We start from the raw sequence: 20,433 nt of genomic DNA on the forward strand, positions 1-20,433 counted from the left end.
TTGAATTTTGATGTTATTGTAGACTAGAAATGTGTAGTAATATACTCTGTCTTGGTGGCAGAGGCATCCAGTGGTAGTTCCAAGTTAGATATATGTAGGGGAATAGTACATACTCTAGAGTATATAGCTTATCTACATTAAGGATATTTTAAACTTTCAATTACTTTTTGACGTATAATGTGCTTATTGTAATATAATGCCATCATAAATAGAGCAGTATCTATATTCACTCTCAGGCATGGGCTGTGTTATATTTGGATCTTGAATGTCCCCAAAGTCTTTATACTAAATGTTTGGTCATCAAGATGCTTGCATTAGAGGCAAGGAAACTATTAAGAGGTGTTATAGCCAGATAAATCCTGAGGAAAAAAATAATGCTGGAGAAATGAGCATATTTGATCTGCAATTATACTATAGAACCATAGTATATAAAAACAGCATGGTAATGACAAAAAAACAGACATGCATATGGATAAAATAGAGTAGAAGACTCCCATACAAGCCCATGCAATTATAGCCACTTGATTTTTGACAAAAAAATTCCAAAAGTACACACTGGAAAAAGAAAAAAGTATCTTCATCAAATGGTGTTGGGAAAATTAGATATCCACATGTGGAAAATTAAATTTAATTCACTCACTCTAAGTGAATCAAAGACCTCTATACAGAACCAGGAATTCTGAAAGTTCTAGAAGAAAAGGCAGAAAACACACTAAACCATGTAAGCACAATTCGTGAATTAAACTTTATGCACTCAGAAATTAAAACACCAACAATTGACAAATGGGACTTTGATAATCTTATAAATGATCCCTAGATCACTGAAGCCACAGCTTGAAGGGGACTATGACGGGCATCTCTAGATTCCCTCTTTTCATTTCCTGACTAGTAGAGGGAGCAGTTTTGCTCACCATGTACTCTTGACATCTCTCCAGAACTCCAAAGTAAATGTCACCATCTAACCTTGGGTTGCAACTTCTAAAATGGTGAGTCAAAATACACCTTCTCCATTTTGCATTAATAACCTCTGGTAATGTATTATAGTGACAGAAAGCTGAGAAATATCATCTGAAAGATTTCTATTTCTAAGCCCCAGTGATTTCATTATATCTAAACAGAAGTATATGACATGAATTTTTATAATATTACAGATATAGACAGTTGCATAGCATTATTATTTTAAATTGTATTTTCAAATGAGTGTGTATGTGTGTGCATCCATGAATGCACATATGCACATGAGTACAGGTACAGCTGGAGGCTAGAAGAGGGCATCAGATCCCCTGGAGCTTGAGACATAGGCCGTTCATTATAAGCAGCCTGCTATATGTGCTGGGTGCCACACTCAGGTCTTTTGAAAGTACTGTCTTAAACCATCTCTCCAGTTGCAGTATGACACTCTTTTCCTGAGAATCAAAACCATAGTATACGGTACCCAGTAAAATTGTTCTCCCAATACTCCCATCTGTCCTCTGAGTGATGCAGCAACAATACACAAACATGTTTGCATGAATAAAATTTGTAAATCAAACATTCTAGTATTCTGGCTTCCAAAGCGTTAGTTGTCATACCCTCTGTACAGCAATGAGAAGAGGAGGGGAGATAGTAAGAAAAGAAACCAACAAGACAACAGAGAGGGTGGGCACTCACAGAGAAGGCAGATAAACAGGAGTGCATGGATCATGGGGATGAGTAAGGCTGAAGAGAACACTGTGGCTTTTGCCACAAGGAGGGCATGAGTGGTCAGAGGAAAAAGGAACTGAGGTTGGAATCTTGAAGGGTCGTGTGTCAAATGGCTGAAGGGTGCATGATAAACCTTTATTTTTGATAAGGAAATGTAGAAATGTTCTGCACTAACATTTATGCATGGAAGTAATATTCATTGAATTTACCTCTTTTCAGTTTAACACTTTAGAATCTGGTAATTGTTAAAAACAACAAAAATGAAGTCCTATATCTAGGATTTGTTTAGTGCCCACCTTGATAATTGCTTACCATAACATTCCCCAGTTAATTCTCAAAACAAATATTGTAGTTATTACGACAATAATATTTACATGTAAAGAAACTGAAATTTAAAGATGTGGTAATGCATAAGCTTTCTAGAAAGAGAGATACAAATCCAGAGAGCCTTGAATCATATCCTCAGTGTGCATTTCAGAATAATCGCAAGAGAGACAAGTGAGGAAAGCAAATATTATAGGCAGCTTATGTTTCATTAATTTATAGTATGTCAGTTTTGTGATCAGCTCTTAAATAGAAAGTTAATGCCACTGAGTCAAACAATACTGAAAAAAAGCTCTATTCAAATTCCTTCAGCACATTCTCTTTGATTATGGGAGGGAATGAAGACATCATCTGGATGTCATTTTATTAAGCCAACATGGATTCAAAATACTCCCAATGAATTCAGAAAGTAGGAAGGGACTTTAGAAGAAACGAGCTGACAGTTAAGGATGGAGAAAAGACAGGAAGTGATGATACATGTCCTAGTTATTGTATCAGATTTCTTCAGCATCATATTATTCCAATAACAATGGCCCCTTGATTTATTTTTAGGATCTGAAAGAATCACTTGGTGTTAACATATGTGCATGAAAAAAAAAAAAACGTGTATTCAGACAGCAACAGATGGCAAAAAAATAAGGACAGGGCCACTTGGGTAGCTAGATATAGAATGCCACCTTTGCCTGAATATCTCAGCTTCTTTTGTAAAGGGAGGAAGTAGCATGCCATATGCAGAAGAAGTGAGCTCTGTCAGTCATGTCAGGGTCTACCTAGGTGATCCACATGGCTATCTATCTTGTTCTTTGGGAAAGGAAGTTCTACCATGGCCGAAGGAACTAGCAGAGTGGATGTACAAACTCCCTTAGTTAATAATGCCTATGTGTTCTGGGTCTTTAAATTCACTTCCTCCATCAGATCAGGTTTCTCTTTTAAGAGATTAATTTCTTTGCCTTGGCACATCAAAAGATTAAGACTCACAACATACAAATAGTTCCTTTCCTGAAGCCTAAAGGTGTGTCGTGAGGATTAATGAGATGGTGTTTATAATTGCATTCCGAACCCTTTGGTTGAAAGGCACTTTATAAATATAAGATATTAGCTTTTTGTTGAGGTCCATCCATCCTTTACAAGTGACTGAGCATTTTAGATGCCTTTTGGGCAGTACACTTACCCATCTGACTCTTAAGAAAGCCGTTTTGGGAAAACTCCAGGAATGTGGCCAAAGCCACACTCAGAGAGTTCCCTAGTCCCTTTTCTTCAATATTTGCTTTGAAACTCACAAAGTGATCCTTGGGGACACGGGCATGGCAAGAGCCTGTGAACTGCCCTGTGACTTGAGCTACCAGCATTGATTTTCTTTTGCCACCAGCTGTAGTCCATCTTCTCAGTCTCCAACTATTCATTATAGGCTCGCACTCCTGTTTCTTTAGTGTCGACAGAGCAATAAAGAAAACTTTTCTTTCCTCGTTCCAGAGCTCAAAACAAATTGCAAAAATACCTCTGGCATTAATATCATGCAGGTGAATGTTGTTCCAGTTATTCCTATTAGCATGGCTATGTGCTTGACAACACTTCAGACGGTATTAATAGTCTACTTGCAGAAAAGCATTTTCTGCCAGTTTGGGGGAAATTGCCAGAACCTTTCGGATACTCTTCCTCAACCCAGTGGCACTATATCATCATTACCTGTGGCTGGACCAAGAAATCACATTTGTCACTGCCTGAATTGCTCCTTTACTTTCAGTGTTATGGAAACTCACTTTGCTTTGGAAATGGAGTTAGCCGAATATAGTTTAGAAAACACAGAAATATAAACAGCAACAGCTGGAGATTCAGAGGGATATTTAGAATGTTTTTACTTGTTTTATGGACAGTTGTTCTTCGTGAGACCACATGGGATATAGTCATCTTTCAAATGACAACTGGTAAGGTTTGAACAACATGGAAACAACCCCTGGAACAAGTGTGCTTCCTTTGGATCACAGGAGAGTTATGTTAGTATTATTCTTACAGATAAATTCAGTGTTTTCCATATATCAGTGATTGTGTTTATTTTACTTGCCTATTACTCAGCATTGAGTACTATGGTGAACTGAGAAATAAAGAGTCGAATGCTAAGTGACTTCCCCAAAGTCATAAAGCTAATAAATGGTACATTTACAACTCCAAAATAAATATGTCGCCAAATTCCATAGCTTAAACTTTGACACTGTACTGATTAGAGCTTTTAAAAATTAACATAATTCCTAACAAAGTAGCCCGTTTGGACCACAGTGTTAGACATAGTGCTTTCTGATCCATATAAGAATTTTCTTCTTGTATTCATTCAGTTCTCCAGTTTAAGGATCTTTTTATCTTTATTTTTATTTTCTTTTATGTTTATTTTATTGGGGTGATTAGCAGATTTCAAGTCCTTGTCTTAAAGAGATACTGATGTAAGCTGTGGACCCATTGAAAGGCCAATTTGCTTTCCTTGTCTTATCTTACTCTGTTTCCATTGCTTTCGTCCTTAAAGGCTTCAGCTCAAAGTGGGAACTGTGAGGTAGTTCTACATGATGGTCAGTTCTGTGTGTATGAACCAGTTGGGCTTTAGTGATTCAACTCAGAGCCTTCTGCTCTCCACAACATTATAATTTCACAGTGCATATTGTACTCGTCTCCAGAAGTAGAACTACTTGATATTAGTGTTAGTAGACTGTAGGAAACCAATTGTATAAAAATCTTAGTACCTCGTCAAGAGTGACAGAATAAACATGTACACATTGTATTTCAAGTAGGCTAAAGCATGGCTATTTGTTTTTCTAAACTTCCATTCTATGTAGATGTCAGATTCATATCATTAACTTAAGTACTTATTTTAAGACCTCCTTATACAATTTATGGGTTTCTCCATGTGGTAAATAACTGATGTTTCTGTCAACTCAGTAATGTATATGCTTTATTTGAAGGACATTCTGACTTACTGTTCTAAGGCCATTCTATCCTGGATATAGCATTATTTTTGTCGAGTAATCAATTACACTCTTTAAGTGTCCATACCAGTTGTTATATGAAATGTACAACTTAATGTCATTGTGTATTTAATAAGAATGCATATGAATTTAAAGAGGTTTGTGCAGCTCACAGAATAGTCCTCTGTATGAATTCTTACATAAAGATCTGCCCTTCCATCAATTTATGGAATGGGGCTCAGGGCGAATGAACTTATTCACTTACACATGTTTCTTAAACAGAATTTACTAGTGTTTTAGATAAATTAAAATAAAAGCCAACAAGAACATGAAAAGAGACTAAGAACAATTTTAATGTGGTGGCTTAAACCAATGTGGTTTTCCAAATGGCCTTCCATCTCTCATGACTTTTAACAGCATGCTAGATCTCTGTCCTTGGTGCCAGATGGTATCAGTCTGGTGTGCAAGACTTAAACCATGCTTCTAAATGTCTTTAAAGCTGAGGTGGAGAAGAATGGACTCGCTCTTTTTATTTTCAGAAAGGTCAGAGGTTGATTCCAGCTGTGCTTTTCTCCATTGGGTACCCCAAAGCTTCCTCTTTCCAGCATTTACTATGTCATTAAATGATTTCCTACACTTCTTTATAGTTAAAAGAAGATGAATCGTGGGTGCTGGGCTCTTTGGGAGAGCTAAGAACCCTGTATATTTGGAGGAAGCAAATCAATATAGCCTGTAAATTAATTAACTTGGTATCTAGATGACATTGACAATTTGAGCTTTTAGTTGTTATTTCTGCATTTGCCCTTCATGCTAGTAAGAGTTCCCATCTTATATTTCATCTGACTTTACTAATACATTCCAGGGAGTAGAGTGAAAATCCTCACTGTATTTAGTCATGTAGTCAATAATGATAATAAATAGAGAAAACTCAAAGCAGCAAAATTTATCAAAGGCAAATTCAGCACAATTCAATTGTCATTCCTCAGTGTGGCATTTCACTGTGCTATAGAAGTCCACACCTTACCTGTCACCTGCTGGGTAGAAGTAACAGGCATGTGGGTTCTTTTCAGAAAAGTACTCCTTTTCTGTGAAAACATTTGAGAAGTTACCCAATTTATTTTGGATTAATAGAATACAAAACACTTTTCCTCCAAGGACAGTAACCACGACGATCAGTAATTGGAGCTATATAGACCAATTAAGCTAATGTCCTTCACTATGGCCATATTGAGACAGCAAGAAATGATGCTGTGTCTTGAATTTTCCTCTTTGCTTCTTGTCTCCTACACTTCATGCGGCTGCACTGTGAGAAAAGTTTTAAACTATTTATGAGAACCCCAAACTGTTTATCATTCAGTTCCCTTTATCGACATTAAACCCTAATAAGTTTTTGTTTGTTTGGTAGTTCTAGGCAACAACCCAAGGCCTTGAGTTGCTAGTCAAGAAAGCCTCCAATGAACTGCAACTGTCCATTGATATGTTGGCATGTTGTAATTTATGTAGGGAGATAGAGATCTGCCATGTGGACTGGAAGCATATCCATCGTTGCTTCTCATGAGCCATTGTTTGTTTGTTTAAAACTCCAGGGCACTAAAGATGACTCAAATTTTTAGAATAGTGTTTTCATCAGAGAAGCCTAAGGAGAACAACCATTCCCCAAGAATGCTGCCCAATTTCTATGAGATTCTCCTATCTTCCTCCTCTAAGCCTAACAAGCGTAGTATTCTAAGTGTCACATGTGGCTGTAGCAGGAATCTTAAAGAGTTCTTATTAATAAAATCAAACCCAGGTCAAGTACTCGAGTGAACACTGGAAGATCAGAGAGACAGAACAAGCCACAGCTAACCTCACCTGGCCAACTTCTTAGCTGATCTTGTTTCTTCAGACTGGAAGCTTCTGAGTCCTCATCCAGAATGGCTCTTAGCTGAACTGCTGCTCGAAAGCCTGAATGCCAAACCAGCCAAATGCTTCTAGTTTCTGGTCCTCACACCTTATATACCTTTCTGCTTTCTACCACCACTCGCTGGGATTAAAGGCTCATTTCTGGGATTAAAGGCGTGTGTCACCATGCCTGGCCATTTCCAATGTGGCCTTGAACTCACAGAGATCCAGAGGGATTTCTACCTCTGGAGTGCTAGGATTAAAGGTGTGAGTGCCACCATTTTCTAGCCTTTGTATCTAGTGGCTGTTCTGTCTCTGACCCCAGATAAGTTTATTAGGGTGTACAATATTTTGGGGAACCCAATACCACCACATGTGGCATCTTTTTAGCCAGTGATAACTGCTGCATTGCAATGGCTCTGTGATTGAAATATTATGGCTCACTTCCATTTACTTGGTCTGATGCTATTCACTCTGACTTCCAGACTTCTCTATAATTTGTCCCTGAGCCACCTGTTTTAAGATTTTCATTTCCTTTTTAAAATATTAGTAATTTGGAATCGAGCTCCCTAAGTTTTAATACCAGGCTCTGAACCAAACATGATGAATTGCAGTGCACTGGTTTTTACCAAATCAATTTGAGGTTGGCCAATGAGCTAAAACATTTCCCAAAGCATGTCTTCATTATTTTGTTATTGGAAGCATATTCATTAGGGGTGTAACTCCATACCACCACTTTCAAAATCTAGTCCTAATTAAAGAAACCACCCAGGAGTGGTAATAGCAGTTACAAAGGGAAGAGGGGCCATCTCCAGCATTTAAACACAGTGTTTGAGCCTGAAACTAATTTGATATTTCATGCTTGGAAGAAATATTCCTAACAGGCTTTTTCAATAGATTCTTCTTCAAGAAGGCCCTTTCAAAGAGAGAAGAGAAAGAAGAAAGAGAAAAAAGAAAGAAAGAAAGAAAGAAAGAAAGAAAGAAAGAAAGAAAGAAAGAGACAGACAGAGAGAGAGAGACAGAGAGAGAGAGAATGAACAGCTGACCCAGCATGTTCTAGCACTAATAAAATGTAAATGCTCAAGAGCCTGTAAATGTTATATAGCAGTATAACTTCCTTTGCCTGTAGTTATGTTCTTTGTGGGTCCCATCTGCTTAAAATGTGCAACAAAAAAAGATAGAGGTCTACAGTGCCACCTGTACTGTTCTGCCAGTTTCACATAGGTACAGTAATGTCAGGGTTTTCTTTTGGAGTAAGAAATCTCTCTTTAATCCAAGTTCTGGGGGACTGAAACAGGGGCATTACCATGAGTTAAGACAAATTTGAACTACAGAGTCTTATCTCAGAAAACCAAACCAAACAAACAAACAAACAAAGCAATGTAATCAAACCCTAGAACTATTTCTTTGCCAGTCTCCCTTGGCTAGCAGGGGTTCAATCATTTTCTCTGGTGCCTTTTTCTAGAATTCAGAGTAAGCAAGTACAGATGCTTGAGAGAAGCAGCAAGGGCACTGTGCTCCTGAATGGTACCCATCAGAAAAACAGTAGCATCCACATGACTGAGAATCTGTATGCTCCCTATGTGTTATGAAATTGATATGGTATTGGTTAGAGAATTATTCAACTCAATGAGATCATTGAGCTTCACTGAGACCAACTCAGTGGTAGATGGAGGAAGGAGGAGACAGGGTGAAAAAGGAAAGGGATTTCTCTAAATAGCCCAATAGCTTACAGATCTATATCCAAAACCACATGACCAAAACATGATGGAGCACTGCATAGTTGAGATCAATCTGACCTCATACCTGTCATCCAAGGGCAGAGCGACTTCAACTCCACCTCTACTAACGATAAATTGATATCTATCTCTAAAAAAAACTTCATAAAACCAACTGAACACCTAGAATGTTTTTTAATGACCTATTGACTTTTCAGATTGTTCTTTAAGCTGTTTTTTAAACTTTAAAGGCAACACTGATAATGAGCGCCTCCAAATGGTAAAACAGAAAATCCCCTTCAAATATAACCGGCCTGTAGAGGAGTGGCTGCAGGAAAAAGGTAACGGTCGTTAAAACTTTCATTCTAAAATCATTTGATTCTAAACCCTCATTTTTAAAGCCTGCACATAAATGTTCCTTAAATGATAATCGCCTGCTGCATAAATGACTGTTTTAATTTTCATTATAATTTGTGTCAGCTTCCACCTGCCATATGTTGATAAATCATGCAATAATACATCGCCATTAAAACACAGTTAAAGGGACTAACATCTAGCCTGCTGTCAGCATGACAGCCACAAACAACAAATTCCAGGAAACTCATTTTAAAAAAGGAAGGAAGGAAGGAAGGAAGGAAAGAAGGAAGGATGGACTGTGTATGGCAATTTAACCACTGCATGACATTATTTGTTAATTTTTTTTAAATTACCTCTCACCAAAACTTTCTAAAGAATTTTCAAAAGCGCTTGTTAAATTACATCTTGAGGCTGTTTTGGCTTTACTGTCTATAGCATGACTAACCAAAAAACCAAACCAAAACAAAACAAAAAATCTTAGATCAACTCTTGTAACTTAAACTGCTTAAAACAAATGTTATAAAGGAAGCAGTATGTGTTAACATTTGTTTTTAAACAAAGAGAACGCTGAGGAAGAACAGATTTGCCTCTAAATTCAAACCATCAGAGGCAAAAGTTTCTAGGAGAGCTTAATTACTTTCCAGTTGCTGCAAGAAACTAAAACAAAACAAACTTATTTTACACTTTGGTGGTGTGATACCCTCGTGCATTCGTACAATGTTTTATGCAACGTAGTGTAAGTTGTTAAGGTAATGAATTGGTAAGGGAAAAAGTCTTGTGGAAATCAAAACAGCAAGTTCTGATTTGCTGACAGAAACAACCACTCCATGGATAAAAGAGGGCAGCAGTTATAAATCTTGGCAGAATTTTCTATGTAGTTTCTTTTGCTTACTAGATACACGGTTGCCTTTTGATGAAGAAAAATTTTCTTGTCTCCAAGAAAACTAGAAGTTCTGTTCTTTCCTGAGGCAGTATAAGCTAACTCTTATCTCAAGATATAATTTTTGTCTCAAGATCTAAAAGAGCCTTTCATTTTGCAGAGATTTGATTGAATTACATATTTGGAGTAATTGGGGATATTACATAATATACAAATAAAAATACAATGGACACTTGTATGTGATTTTTAGCTGGGTAAAAACATTCAGACATCTAGACATAGAAAATCCTTACCAAATCTTAACTGCATGCCTTGTTTTCAACATATGTGGTCTAATTAAAAATAAATTAAGAATAACTCTAAAAAGCAAATAATTTTGAGTAGTAATCAACAGCTCATAAAGTCCCTTTAACATTAAAGACAACAATTGCCTCACTTTTAAAACAGAGAACTAGATGCATGTTGAGTCTCATGTGCCTGAGAGAACTTTTGTGTTTCTTTCAATTTTATGTTAATATTTTATTTTTTTCCATTGCCTTTTGAAGTCTAAGTTTAATAGCATGCCAGGCATTTTCATTTGTACAAACCATTATAAAGCGGTTAGTAGGCTTTGAGTTTTCCTCTGGTAGTTTCATTATCAGCTGGCTTTCATGTAAATAGAAACCCTCGTACACACACTGAGTTGTGGGATGGATGGAAAAGGGTGGTTGAGGTGGTATGGGTGGGGGTGTCTTGGCTTCTTTATTAGATATACATATGTGTATGTATATGTTATTGGACAATTTATTTGCAAACTGTAAGATTATCTTCTCTACTGTTTTCCCTGAAATTACTCATTATGTAATTTGGGTGAGTAGCATCTATTCTCTTTACCTCTTCCTCTGTCCAGCTAACTTCACTTTCAAATCGAATGAAAAATTTGCACTAAAAGACCTTGTTTGTGAAGATGAGTATAAAGGGTAAATAAATAAATAGGATTATTAGACAAATGCATTCAGAAGTACATGGAATGTTTCTCTGGAGTTACTTCTGTCATTGGGGAGAAGAGCTGGGTCACAACATTCCCTAGTCTGTTTGCTGGCTGTGTACTATTGACTGACTTTCTGACCTTAGACAATCCACTTAACCTCTTTGTGGCTCAGATTTCCCATATGAGGAGAGGAGAAATAATACTGCCTATTCCCTCAGGGTATTCTGAGATTTAATTAGTCTCTGTGTAACACTGACTAGAGACGTGCAAAGATTTAATCTAAGCCTATGTGAACTTGATGTTAAAATGAAGCAACAAATAATGACTTCCAAAAGGATGTGCATCTAAAATGAAACTAACGGTTACATGCTAGGAATCCTGTACTGGTGTTATCAAATTTCATATTATTGTTGATAGAACAATTCTCAGACTCCAAAAATATATGCATATATATATATATATATATATATATAAAATGCATGTTTATTCAAATGCACATATATAATGATATTTTTATTCTAAAAACTTTACACATTATCAATCACAACAATGAGAATGATATCTGGCATAGATTTTGAAGCATCTTTGGCAAATGAAAAAAAAACCACAGAAACTTTTTCCTGTCAGTCCTGTACATCCTTTATAAGGAGAGGGTGCTAAAACTGTTTCTCCATTGTTCATGACCTCCTGTGCAGCTAAAGAGAGATGAGGCAGTAACAGGAAGACATGGGAGGAGACAGAGTGCTCTCTTCTCCTAGTGACTTCTAGTTTTGTCCTTAACCACCTAGGCAAAGTACAGAGGACTAGGAGAAGGTTGTAAAACAAAAGGAAAAAGACCTAGCCATAAGACCACCAAGCAAACACGCTAACAGAAACCCAAACACACTTCCCATGTCATTAAAAGAAATTGAAACTTGGATAGCCCCCTTCTCTGAGTCACCTACCAGTGTGTTGGATCTAAGAAGTGAGTGGTCAGGTCCCCGTGGCAAAGCAGTGATAGTCAAGAATAAAGCAACTCTTCAGTCTAATGGCCTCAAACATGCCGTGCCTTTCCCTAGTCTCCTGTTATTCTTGAATAAGCAGTGACCACTTTATGGAGTGAACTACTGCAAATAGAGTGAAGGCAATCCATCATTTCCAGTCAGTCTATTGCAGTTTGAATTCCAATTTTCTCTGACCGTCTTTCCATTTTTAAGTATTGACAGAATGAATCTTTCCAGGAAAGTAAGATGAGGACCATTATTATATGAGGTTATTATTATGAAGCATTCCAAGGATATTAGAATAAAATCTTCTACATATAATCAAAGTTACTCAACCATTAACTAATCACCAATTCTGGGCTGCATAGAAAAGAGAGAGGGAGGAAGAGGGGGAGAGAGAGATATAAAGAGAGAGATAGTATTATAAATGGGAAACCGTTGTGCATATGCAAATGACACCTTGCATGGGGGATATCAGTTTAAGATACTGAAGTTATATGTTAGAAATCTCCCATGGTATAGCTTCTTCTAAATCAGTATGTTAAGCTGCTCCAAATGCTGATATGATGTTAAGCAAAATTTTCCTGCATCTATTATTCCATTTCTATTGTAGTAAGTGTATGGCTCCCAAAGAAAGAAATGGGAATTCCAGCCCCTTACCCTGCACCATTGTGCATTAAACATGTTGCATCCCCTGTGTAGAGAACAGAGGCAAACATTATGCAACTGTCAAATGGTACCAACTCACAGGAAACTGAAGGGATTCTTGGGAAAGCATGGAATGAATTGATTGCATCCCTGGGACCTACGTTATTCTGTTTTCATTGAAGCATGAGATCCTTTTGTATGGTTCCAAGACTCTAAAGAAGAGTGGATCATGCCTGCCCTAATAAAGCCGCCCCCCCAGCCTAAAAGCAGAGTAGTATTATTTATAAATTATTCAAATAAGAACCCTTAAGAATTGACTAGATTGCAAAATTGACACTTACCTGAATAGTCCCCTCTGAACATGTGCAATTTCCTTTTTCTTTTCTTTTATACCTTCCAGTAGTATACACCAAGAAGGTACATCCACATTCAATTCCAGAAATACAGGCTAGCTGTGCATTGTGTAGACTTGAGTTTATATTAGTGATAGACACTGAGAACCCAAACCCCACAACATACCTTTTTAAATATATTTAGAGTTTGGAGGGGGAAAGCATATGTGCTTTACCAAGCAGGCATGAGTAGCAGAAAACTGTTTCCAGTTATTTACAATAACTTGAATAACTAAAATAATCAAGATGATTAGATGAAGAATTAGTGAATCTGTTGATGACTGATAAAAGCAAACTCTAGAACAGATATATCTATTTCTATGAATAGGTGTCTCCCCCCACCCCGACTCAATGGGAAAGCAGATGGAATTAATCTAAAGAGATAACACGAAGGGAGGCCTTAGCATGTTGCTGTCATGATAAATTACAATGGGATTTTTAAAGCTGTTATTCCCCCATGGGAAAGACCTATTTTGGCTTTAAAAAATAAGTAGAAATCTTGGAGAACAAGCCTAACTTGTTGAAATGCTCCATTCTGAACTGCCCTACCACGATTTTTTTCTGAAAGCTTTTGGGCCACAGAAGTAAAAATAGTACCCACAAGAAAATCTGAAATAAGATTAAGTATTGATATTTACAGTCCGTTACCATGTCTCTCCATCATTCAAGGAGTTTTATGTGTTGTTTGGGCAGTTCCCATCTTCCTTCTAAAATTCATTTTTATTGGTTAATTTTATTATTTGACAATTTCATGCACGCACATAATATATTCTGATTACTCCCCCCATATCTTCTTAAAACCATTTTAGGATTACCTCATCTCCACCTCCATTTCCATTGTAGAAGCTTTATCAATGCCTAATTACTCCTCCATCTTAGAGAATAATCCATTGACTGATAATACCTCCCTCCAAATTATACATCTATCATGATGCTGTTAAGTAGCAAATGCTGATAGAATATTACTCACTGTGAAGATTTATGAAAAACTATGCTCCTGGTGATGAGAATGTCCATTTTTATAAGCATGCACTGAATCTGATCCTCTAAATTGCAGTTTAATTTCAGTAAATTTCATTTAATTACTGAACCTAATTTTTAAACTCAATGTTCTAAATAACCTCATTGAGTTTTTGTTTGCTGCATATCATTCTTTTTTGTTGTCATTACGTTAATTTGTAGCTTAAAATCAGAGCACTAGGCATCTGTGATTCATTCTGGTCATGATCTAAACTGGATGTTTCTGTCATCCATGATTATATGTCTCAGGAAATGGTAACACTGCTCATGTTTAAACCAAGATGTCTTCTTCCTTAGAATGGGAAAGATACTCAGTTATTCTTGTAACTTAGGATTTGTATCTAGACAGTGGAAGAGATAATTATTGTGAAATGTTACTCATCAATCTCAGTAGCAAATTTTTCTTATATGTTTTGTCCACTTCGGTTGTTCAAGGAAGCCTTTTAGATGCTTGCTCCATACAGAATATGTACAGTAAAGAGCAGAAATGTATGGAAATAATAGTATTTCCTCCACCTAATCCACTAGGCCGGCAGTTAACCATCTTCAACACCCAGGCTCAAATAGCCATTGGAGGAAAGGACAAAGGACGCCTCTTCCAAGGCCAACTCTCTGGGCTCTATTATGATGGTTTGAAAGTACTGAACATGGCAGCTGAGAACAACCCTAATATTAAAATCAATGGAAGTGTTCGGCTAGTGGGAGAAGTCCCATCAGTCTCGGGAACAACACAGACGACCTCCATGCCACCTGAAATGTCTACCACTGTCATGGAAACCACTACCACTATGGCTACTACCACCACCCGCAAGAATCGCTCTACAGCCAGCATTCAGGTAAGCCTTTCTCTTGTGATATTGTTCTTCTTTCTTGATTTTGCAGCACTACTGCTGTGGTTATTATTCTAGGTAGCTAAGGACTTTGAATTACTGTCTTTGAAGGAGGGCTGAAGATGTTCATGATAATGAGACCTAAGACTAGAGAGCAAGCAACTAAATGACTGAATTAGAGAAGTTGTGTGACATTTATGAGCTCATGAGATAACTCATATTATCCCTTGCATTTATCACTGAAATGGAAAAACTATTATTCAAAGTGAACAATGTACTGTACTTTTATTATGTTTATAAACCATCCATCTCCTCTCATTGTATTACCTGTTGTTTTCAAATAACAGAAAGTGGGAAGAGAGAAAGAAAAGTTTGTTACCATCATCAAGTCTGTACCCTAGTTCAGGTCTATTCACATCCTCCAGATATATTTGCTAGAACGTGAATTGCACATTATTAGGGTCAATGGGTATCATTCAATCAAGAACAATTGAAACAAGAAGCTCAATTACTCCTTGTGAATAATAGTCTTTGTGTTTGACATTAAATCCTAATTAATGAGTTGTCATTTTGGAGTCATTTTATTTACTTTATTTGACTAAATATACTGGTTCTATTAGAAAGTGTAAAGAATTGGTTTTAGCTAGGCAGAAAGTTCTTAGTTTATGGTAAATTCTTTTTGTTATTGTTGTTCACTTGAAAGAAATTATATACAAGCTAAAGCTTAATACTTAACTGACTCCCTTAACAGTTCATAAATCTAGTTAGTGGGGTTAGGAGGTTAATTGAGTTATTAGCCTTAAATGCTTTGGCATCAAAGAAAACAACCCAACGCTTGTGGAGAAATTATACCTACCCTGGTTAGTTATTTGTAAACATCAGCAGATCAGTACTTGTCTCACTTGCTTCTCAATTTTCACACGTGATCCAGGAGCTCAGTAGTCTTTAACATCACCTCCCTTTCCATTCCAGTGGACACTGTAAACTTACAGTGAATCATTAATAAAAACTCATCCATGTGTTTTTTTTTAATCTTTCAGAATTATGTTATGTGACTTAGCTATATGGAAGCATATTGTCTTCCTTTATTCCTTTTCTTTAAGCTTGAGCAAAAACCCAGACAGCTTCTTTCCTGGCTCCAAAGAACAATTTGAAGCCATGTGTGCTGATGATGCCATCAGCCTATTTTATGTGTTTTCCAAAGGCTGCTAAGTCCTATAATCATGGGTGCTGTTCCATGCATACCTACGCACATGCTTGAAAGAGAAAAATTGCACTTCTCCACTGATATTACAGCAATAACTCCTGACACCTCACTCCACTCACTGAGAAGAAGATAAAAGGCAATATATATTTCTATTATGACTCTCTATAGTTCAAGCATAGATCTGTTTACTGTTGGTAAAAGGATAGTTCTGTTTGCACAGGTCTTGGCCGCCCTGGTTTGTTTCTGTCAGAGTATATTCTGCTAGCTCTGTGGGAAGCAGAAGAGCAAATAGCTTTTTCTCCATAGGAATGGTTGATTCTGCAGTCTGTTTTAGGACCAAGTTTTTGCTGACCACAAGTAGATTTAATGCTACATAGGGATTCTGGGAATTGCCTCAATTTGTGGTAATCTTCAATCTTTGTTGTTTTTTTTTTTTTCCCTCTAGCACTAAATATGTAAATGGGGGCAAATTGTTTGAGTTCCTAAACTTTTTCTACAACCTAAGAGAACCAGTGCTTCTGGACAGGAGTAGATTTCAAGGTGCATAAGCCTTGCCAGTAATTTAACTCTAAGCCTGGGGTACCTCTTGGAGGATGTAAGCACCTGGGAGTGCCCCCTCCAACAGCTTCCCTCTGGTGAGTGCTGTTCTTTCAGAGGCTGGCAAAAATTGGATTACATCTTTACATGCTTTTCCTTTTTCCTTCCACTATGACTATAAAGATGGGCTATAAATCTGTTGACACTCCTTGTTTCTATGGGTGTGTAAATACATACTCTTGGAGGAAAGCCAGCAAGCAGCTTTGCAGAATTGATTAGACCCGGGGAAAAAGGATACAGAAGCCTCAGGGTTTTGTAAAGGGAAACTTGAGGAGACACAATGTGGAAGATTTTAGGTGCCTTTGTTCTTGCCAGCTAGCCACAAGAACTCTGCCCCAAGCTTTATGAAAACTTCATAGGTGAGCCTAGTCTGGCCTAAGTACAGCCTAGAGATTGCATCAAGTCTACCCAAAGATTTAGGACAAGTCTTAGATGCTGAACATAGTGAGTGAAGAACATCAGACCCAGGAGTTTCAAATGCATCCAATGTATGACCTAGCCAATTTTCTTGGATAAAGAGGACTCATGAAGCTTTGATCTCTGAGAGGTACTTCAAAAAACGAAAAGAAAATAAGAAAGATTAAGTTTCCTGTTCACCGGTCCATCATTCAGTTTTCATCTGTATGAAATCACCTGCAGACCATTTTACAAGTGATGTTCTGTTCTTTGCTTTTCACTTTGATTAATATCATTAAAGCACGGTTGTCCTAAAATGAGACTCTTCTAGGAGAAAAACAATTAGGCATGTGTGACTACGAGTATAAAAATGTCACTATTCAAAAAATTCCCTGAGTCCTTCATAAAGCAGAAGCCGAGAAAACCTCCTTTGAGGAGTTCATCTCTGATAGACCTTGGCTCGTGTTCACATCAGATCAAAGGAAAACTGTAAAGTGCTTTTAGTGCTGCTCTTAACTGTGTATGAATGTGAACAAATCGTTTTTGAGTTGATACAGCTCTCCAATGCTCCAGTCTTTTGGAAGTAATTGGTGCTTTGATCTCTGTGATAGATCAGTCTGTTACTGATAGGAGCACAGAATTGCTTGTGAATGGCATGGACTATGTTAAATTACTCACAGCTATTGTGCCCAAGTAGTGGATCTTGACCTTATATTAAAAAGAATGCCTCGACATGCTCCCCTCAATTGAGAGGGGATAAAAAAAAAAAGGAGCTAAAGTGCACACATTAAGAAGCCAGGTGGGCAGATAATAATCTGCAATACAAGTCTTGTACTTACTAGATATTCAGCAGGCACTGAGTAAGTCAGAAGACAAGTCAGGCTTTATTTGCTATCATGTAGCTACTTAATAAGCAGGAGTACAATGCTGGAGAAACTCAGTACTTCTAGAATACTCAGAGTGTATAGACAGTCTTTTCCACTGGCACAACTACAATGTAATGAACTTGTGCTAGATATCCTGGGTTTAATGTCTACTCCATTCTCACACTAACTAAGCGATCTTGGATAGATAACAGGACATTTACATCACTATTGCTGAAAGCAAAGTCTTTCCCTTAACTCTACAACTAAAAACAACTTTGTCATTAGTTTACATCATAATTCACAAAGTCAGATACTGATGTAGGTTTCATCAGGGCAATTCTGCTTCCACTAATGAAACTGACTGGGGTCCATTTAGGGCCTGCTGTGGTCTGATGGCTTTCTTCCCTCAGATCTCTTGTACCTGGATGAACCAACTTTGGAAAGACTGAACTTAGCTGTGCTATATGTCTCTCCATGGTATCCCAAGAATTCCCCCTGTGGTTTCTTTAGTAGAGTGGCTACTCTCCTGGGATCTCAGACAATCTTTTAATGGGAATAAAGCAGAATCCATAAGTTTCTCATAGCATGGACCTGGACTGGACACATGTTATTTATACCATACCTGATTGCTTTAAATTTCCAGACCTTTTCCAATATCAGGGAAGACCTGAAGACATTTGGATGACTATGGACATAAGGCCCCAGCCATGTCTATTGCAGATTTTTTTTTCTTGATTAACTGTGATAGAAAGACACATCCTAAGTGTGTGCAGATCCTTTCCATTAACTGGAGTTCTAGGCTGAATAAAAAGGCGGCAACAAACTGAACACAAGCATTCATTTTCCCCTGCTTGCTTCCTGAATATAAATGCATTATGACCAGCTAGCAGCCTTACTCTCTTGCTGCCATTCTTTCCCCACCATGATACACACTGGAGCTTCAAGCCAAAAAATACTCACCCTCTCTTAATTTACTTTGTCAGATATTTTGCCTTGTCAACAAGAAAACTACTATAGCCTGGCAGTGGTGGCGCATGCTAGAGACAGAGGCAGGTGGATCTCTGTGAGTTCGAGGCCAGCCTGGGCTACAGAGTGAGTTCCTATCTCGAAAAGCCAAAAAAAAAAGAAAAAGAAAACTACTACACTAATTATAGCATGCAGAGTTGGACTGTTAGTGTTTTACCTATTATTATTATTATTATTATTTTCATTTGATTTGCATGTTAAGCAATAAGCTACTGAACAAATAGGGCTGCTTATATTAATAGTAGTAGCTATAGTTCAGAGCAGAGGTTAGAAAATTTGGGGTGGGAGAGTGAGATATTCAGAAGAATCTGAGTGTAAGTTTGAGGCTAAAAATTAATCCTGGAAAATCAAAAAAGTCTATGACATCAGGAATAGACTCCTCTGTCATCTCATTACCTACATTGGATTTTTTAAATTAAACTTTAGAGTCTAGTGGGCTTTAAAAATATGCTATGTCCTGAAATCAACCTATTTGTGCTATTTCAGGAGGTTACAAAAAAAAACAATTCTAGATTACTTGTATCATGGAGCCAAAAACTTAAAGAAAACAAGAGGGCTCTCAGTGTAACTTATACTGATTGTGTGTATTAGGAGGTTGGTATAGGGAATGACTGGGAGTGCTGTCATAGATGAGATCGTCACAGAACTAAGCCTTAAAGAGTGAATGCACTTGAGCAGGAAGAAAGTCCAGGTCTTGTGAGCTACGGTGTGAGTCAGAGATGTGACATACGTGATTTCCAGGACCGAGGAACTTAGCTTGAAGCTCACCACCTACACCTGGGAGAGGACTCAGAGGACTGAACTGAATTGAATTCCCTGTGGGTATAATCTAGGAATACCTCGAGTGATTACACGGAAACATTTGAGGGGTGGTGGTAGAGATCTACCCCAGAGCTTTACTTGAATTAGACAAGAGCTCTTCCATCAAACTACATCCCCCAGGACCATATGGGACCTTTCCTAGCTCCCATACAGGTGGGTAGTTACAATAATCCTGATTCTAAAATGGAACATTAACCTCAGAATACACTCAACTTTCTTTGCCTCATTTAGGACTGAAGGAAAATAGCAACGTCAAGAGTCATTCACCACTACCATTACTTTTAATCTTCCCAGCCCTAATATTCCCAGAAGAGAGGAGCAGGCCAAAAGGAAAATAGTGGCAAAAGAAAAAAAAAATATGTGTCCTCTTATTTTGGCCTCCAGTCTGAGCAGTTATCAGCAAAGAAGAACTTCACTGTGTCCTGTGCAAGTCTCCATTTGGAATCATTTAGAAGCTATTTGCAAGAAACGGATCATAACCTATTTTTCGTTTCCTAGTCATAGGCAAAATCACTTTGACATTGACCAGATTGTGTGCCACCAGATAATTGGCAGAAAATCATGATGATCAGCCTGGATTGGAAGTATCCTAATAAAGAGTGGAATGAAAGACTATGAGATTTCATTCTTATCTCCAGCGTGGTCATAATGGTGAAGATTGAATGGGAACCACTTTTGAAAGTTCCAGGGCAGAGCTAAGTTTTCAGACTTTGCAATAGTACATATGTGGAAGTCCCTCCCTTTGGTAGTGTTAGGCTATGGATGATTAGGAACACACTTCAGACTCGATACTGATAATGATAGCATGAAACTAAGCAAATTGCCTCAATACATCATCTATTCTTAGAGGGATTTCAGTGTATCTGTGGGATTTGTCATCAG

At 37.5% G+C, this 20,433-nt stretch overlaps 1 protein-coding gene across 34 annotated transcripts in view; it reads left to right on the top strand.

The window, feature by feature from the left end:
* Positions 1-20,433, top strand: part of Nrxn3 (neurexin 3) — a 1,637,399-nt gene that overhangs the window by 1,472,779 nt on the left and 144,187 nt on the right. For 23 of the 34 annotated variants that reach the window (XM_052738656.1, XM_052738661.1, XM_052738645.1 and 20 more), the window contains 2 exons: positions 8,809-8,898; positions 14,336-14,643. In XM_052738656.1, the coding sequence (XP_052594616.1) occupies positions 8,809-8,898; positions 14,336-14,643 (398 nt within the window). The remainder of the gene's footprint in view (positions 1-8,808; positions 8,899-14,335; positions 14,644-20,433) is intronic. The other 11 variants (XM_052738676.1, XM_052738654.1, XM_052738677.1 and 8 more) reach the window with 1 other exon arrangement.

The sequence above is a fragment of the Peromyscus californicus genome, unplaced genomic scaffold (genome assembly GCF_007827085.1).
Source record: "Peromyscus californicus insignis strain IS unplaced genomic scaffold, ASM782708v3 Scaffold_15__1_contigs__length_86483966, whole genome shotgun sequence".
NCBI classification, from domain to species: Eukaryota; Metazoa; Chordata; class Mammalia; order Rodentia; family Cricetidae; genus Peromyscus; species Peromyscus californicus.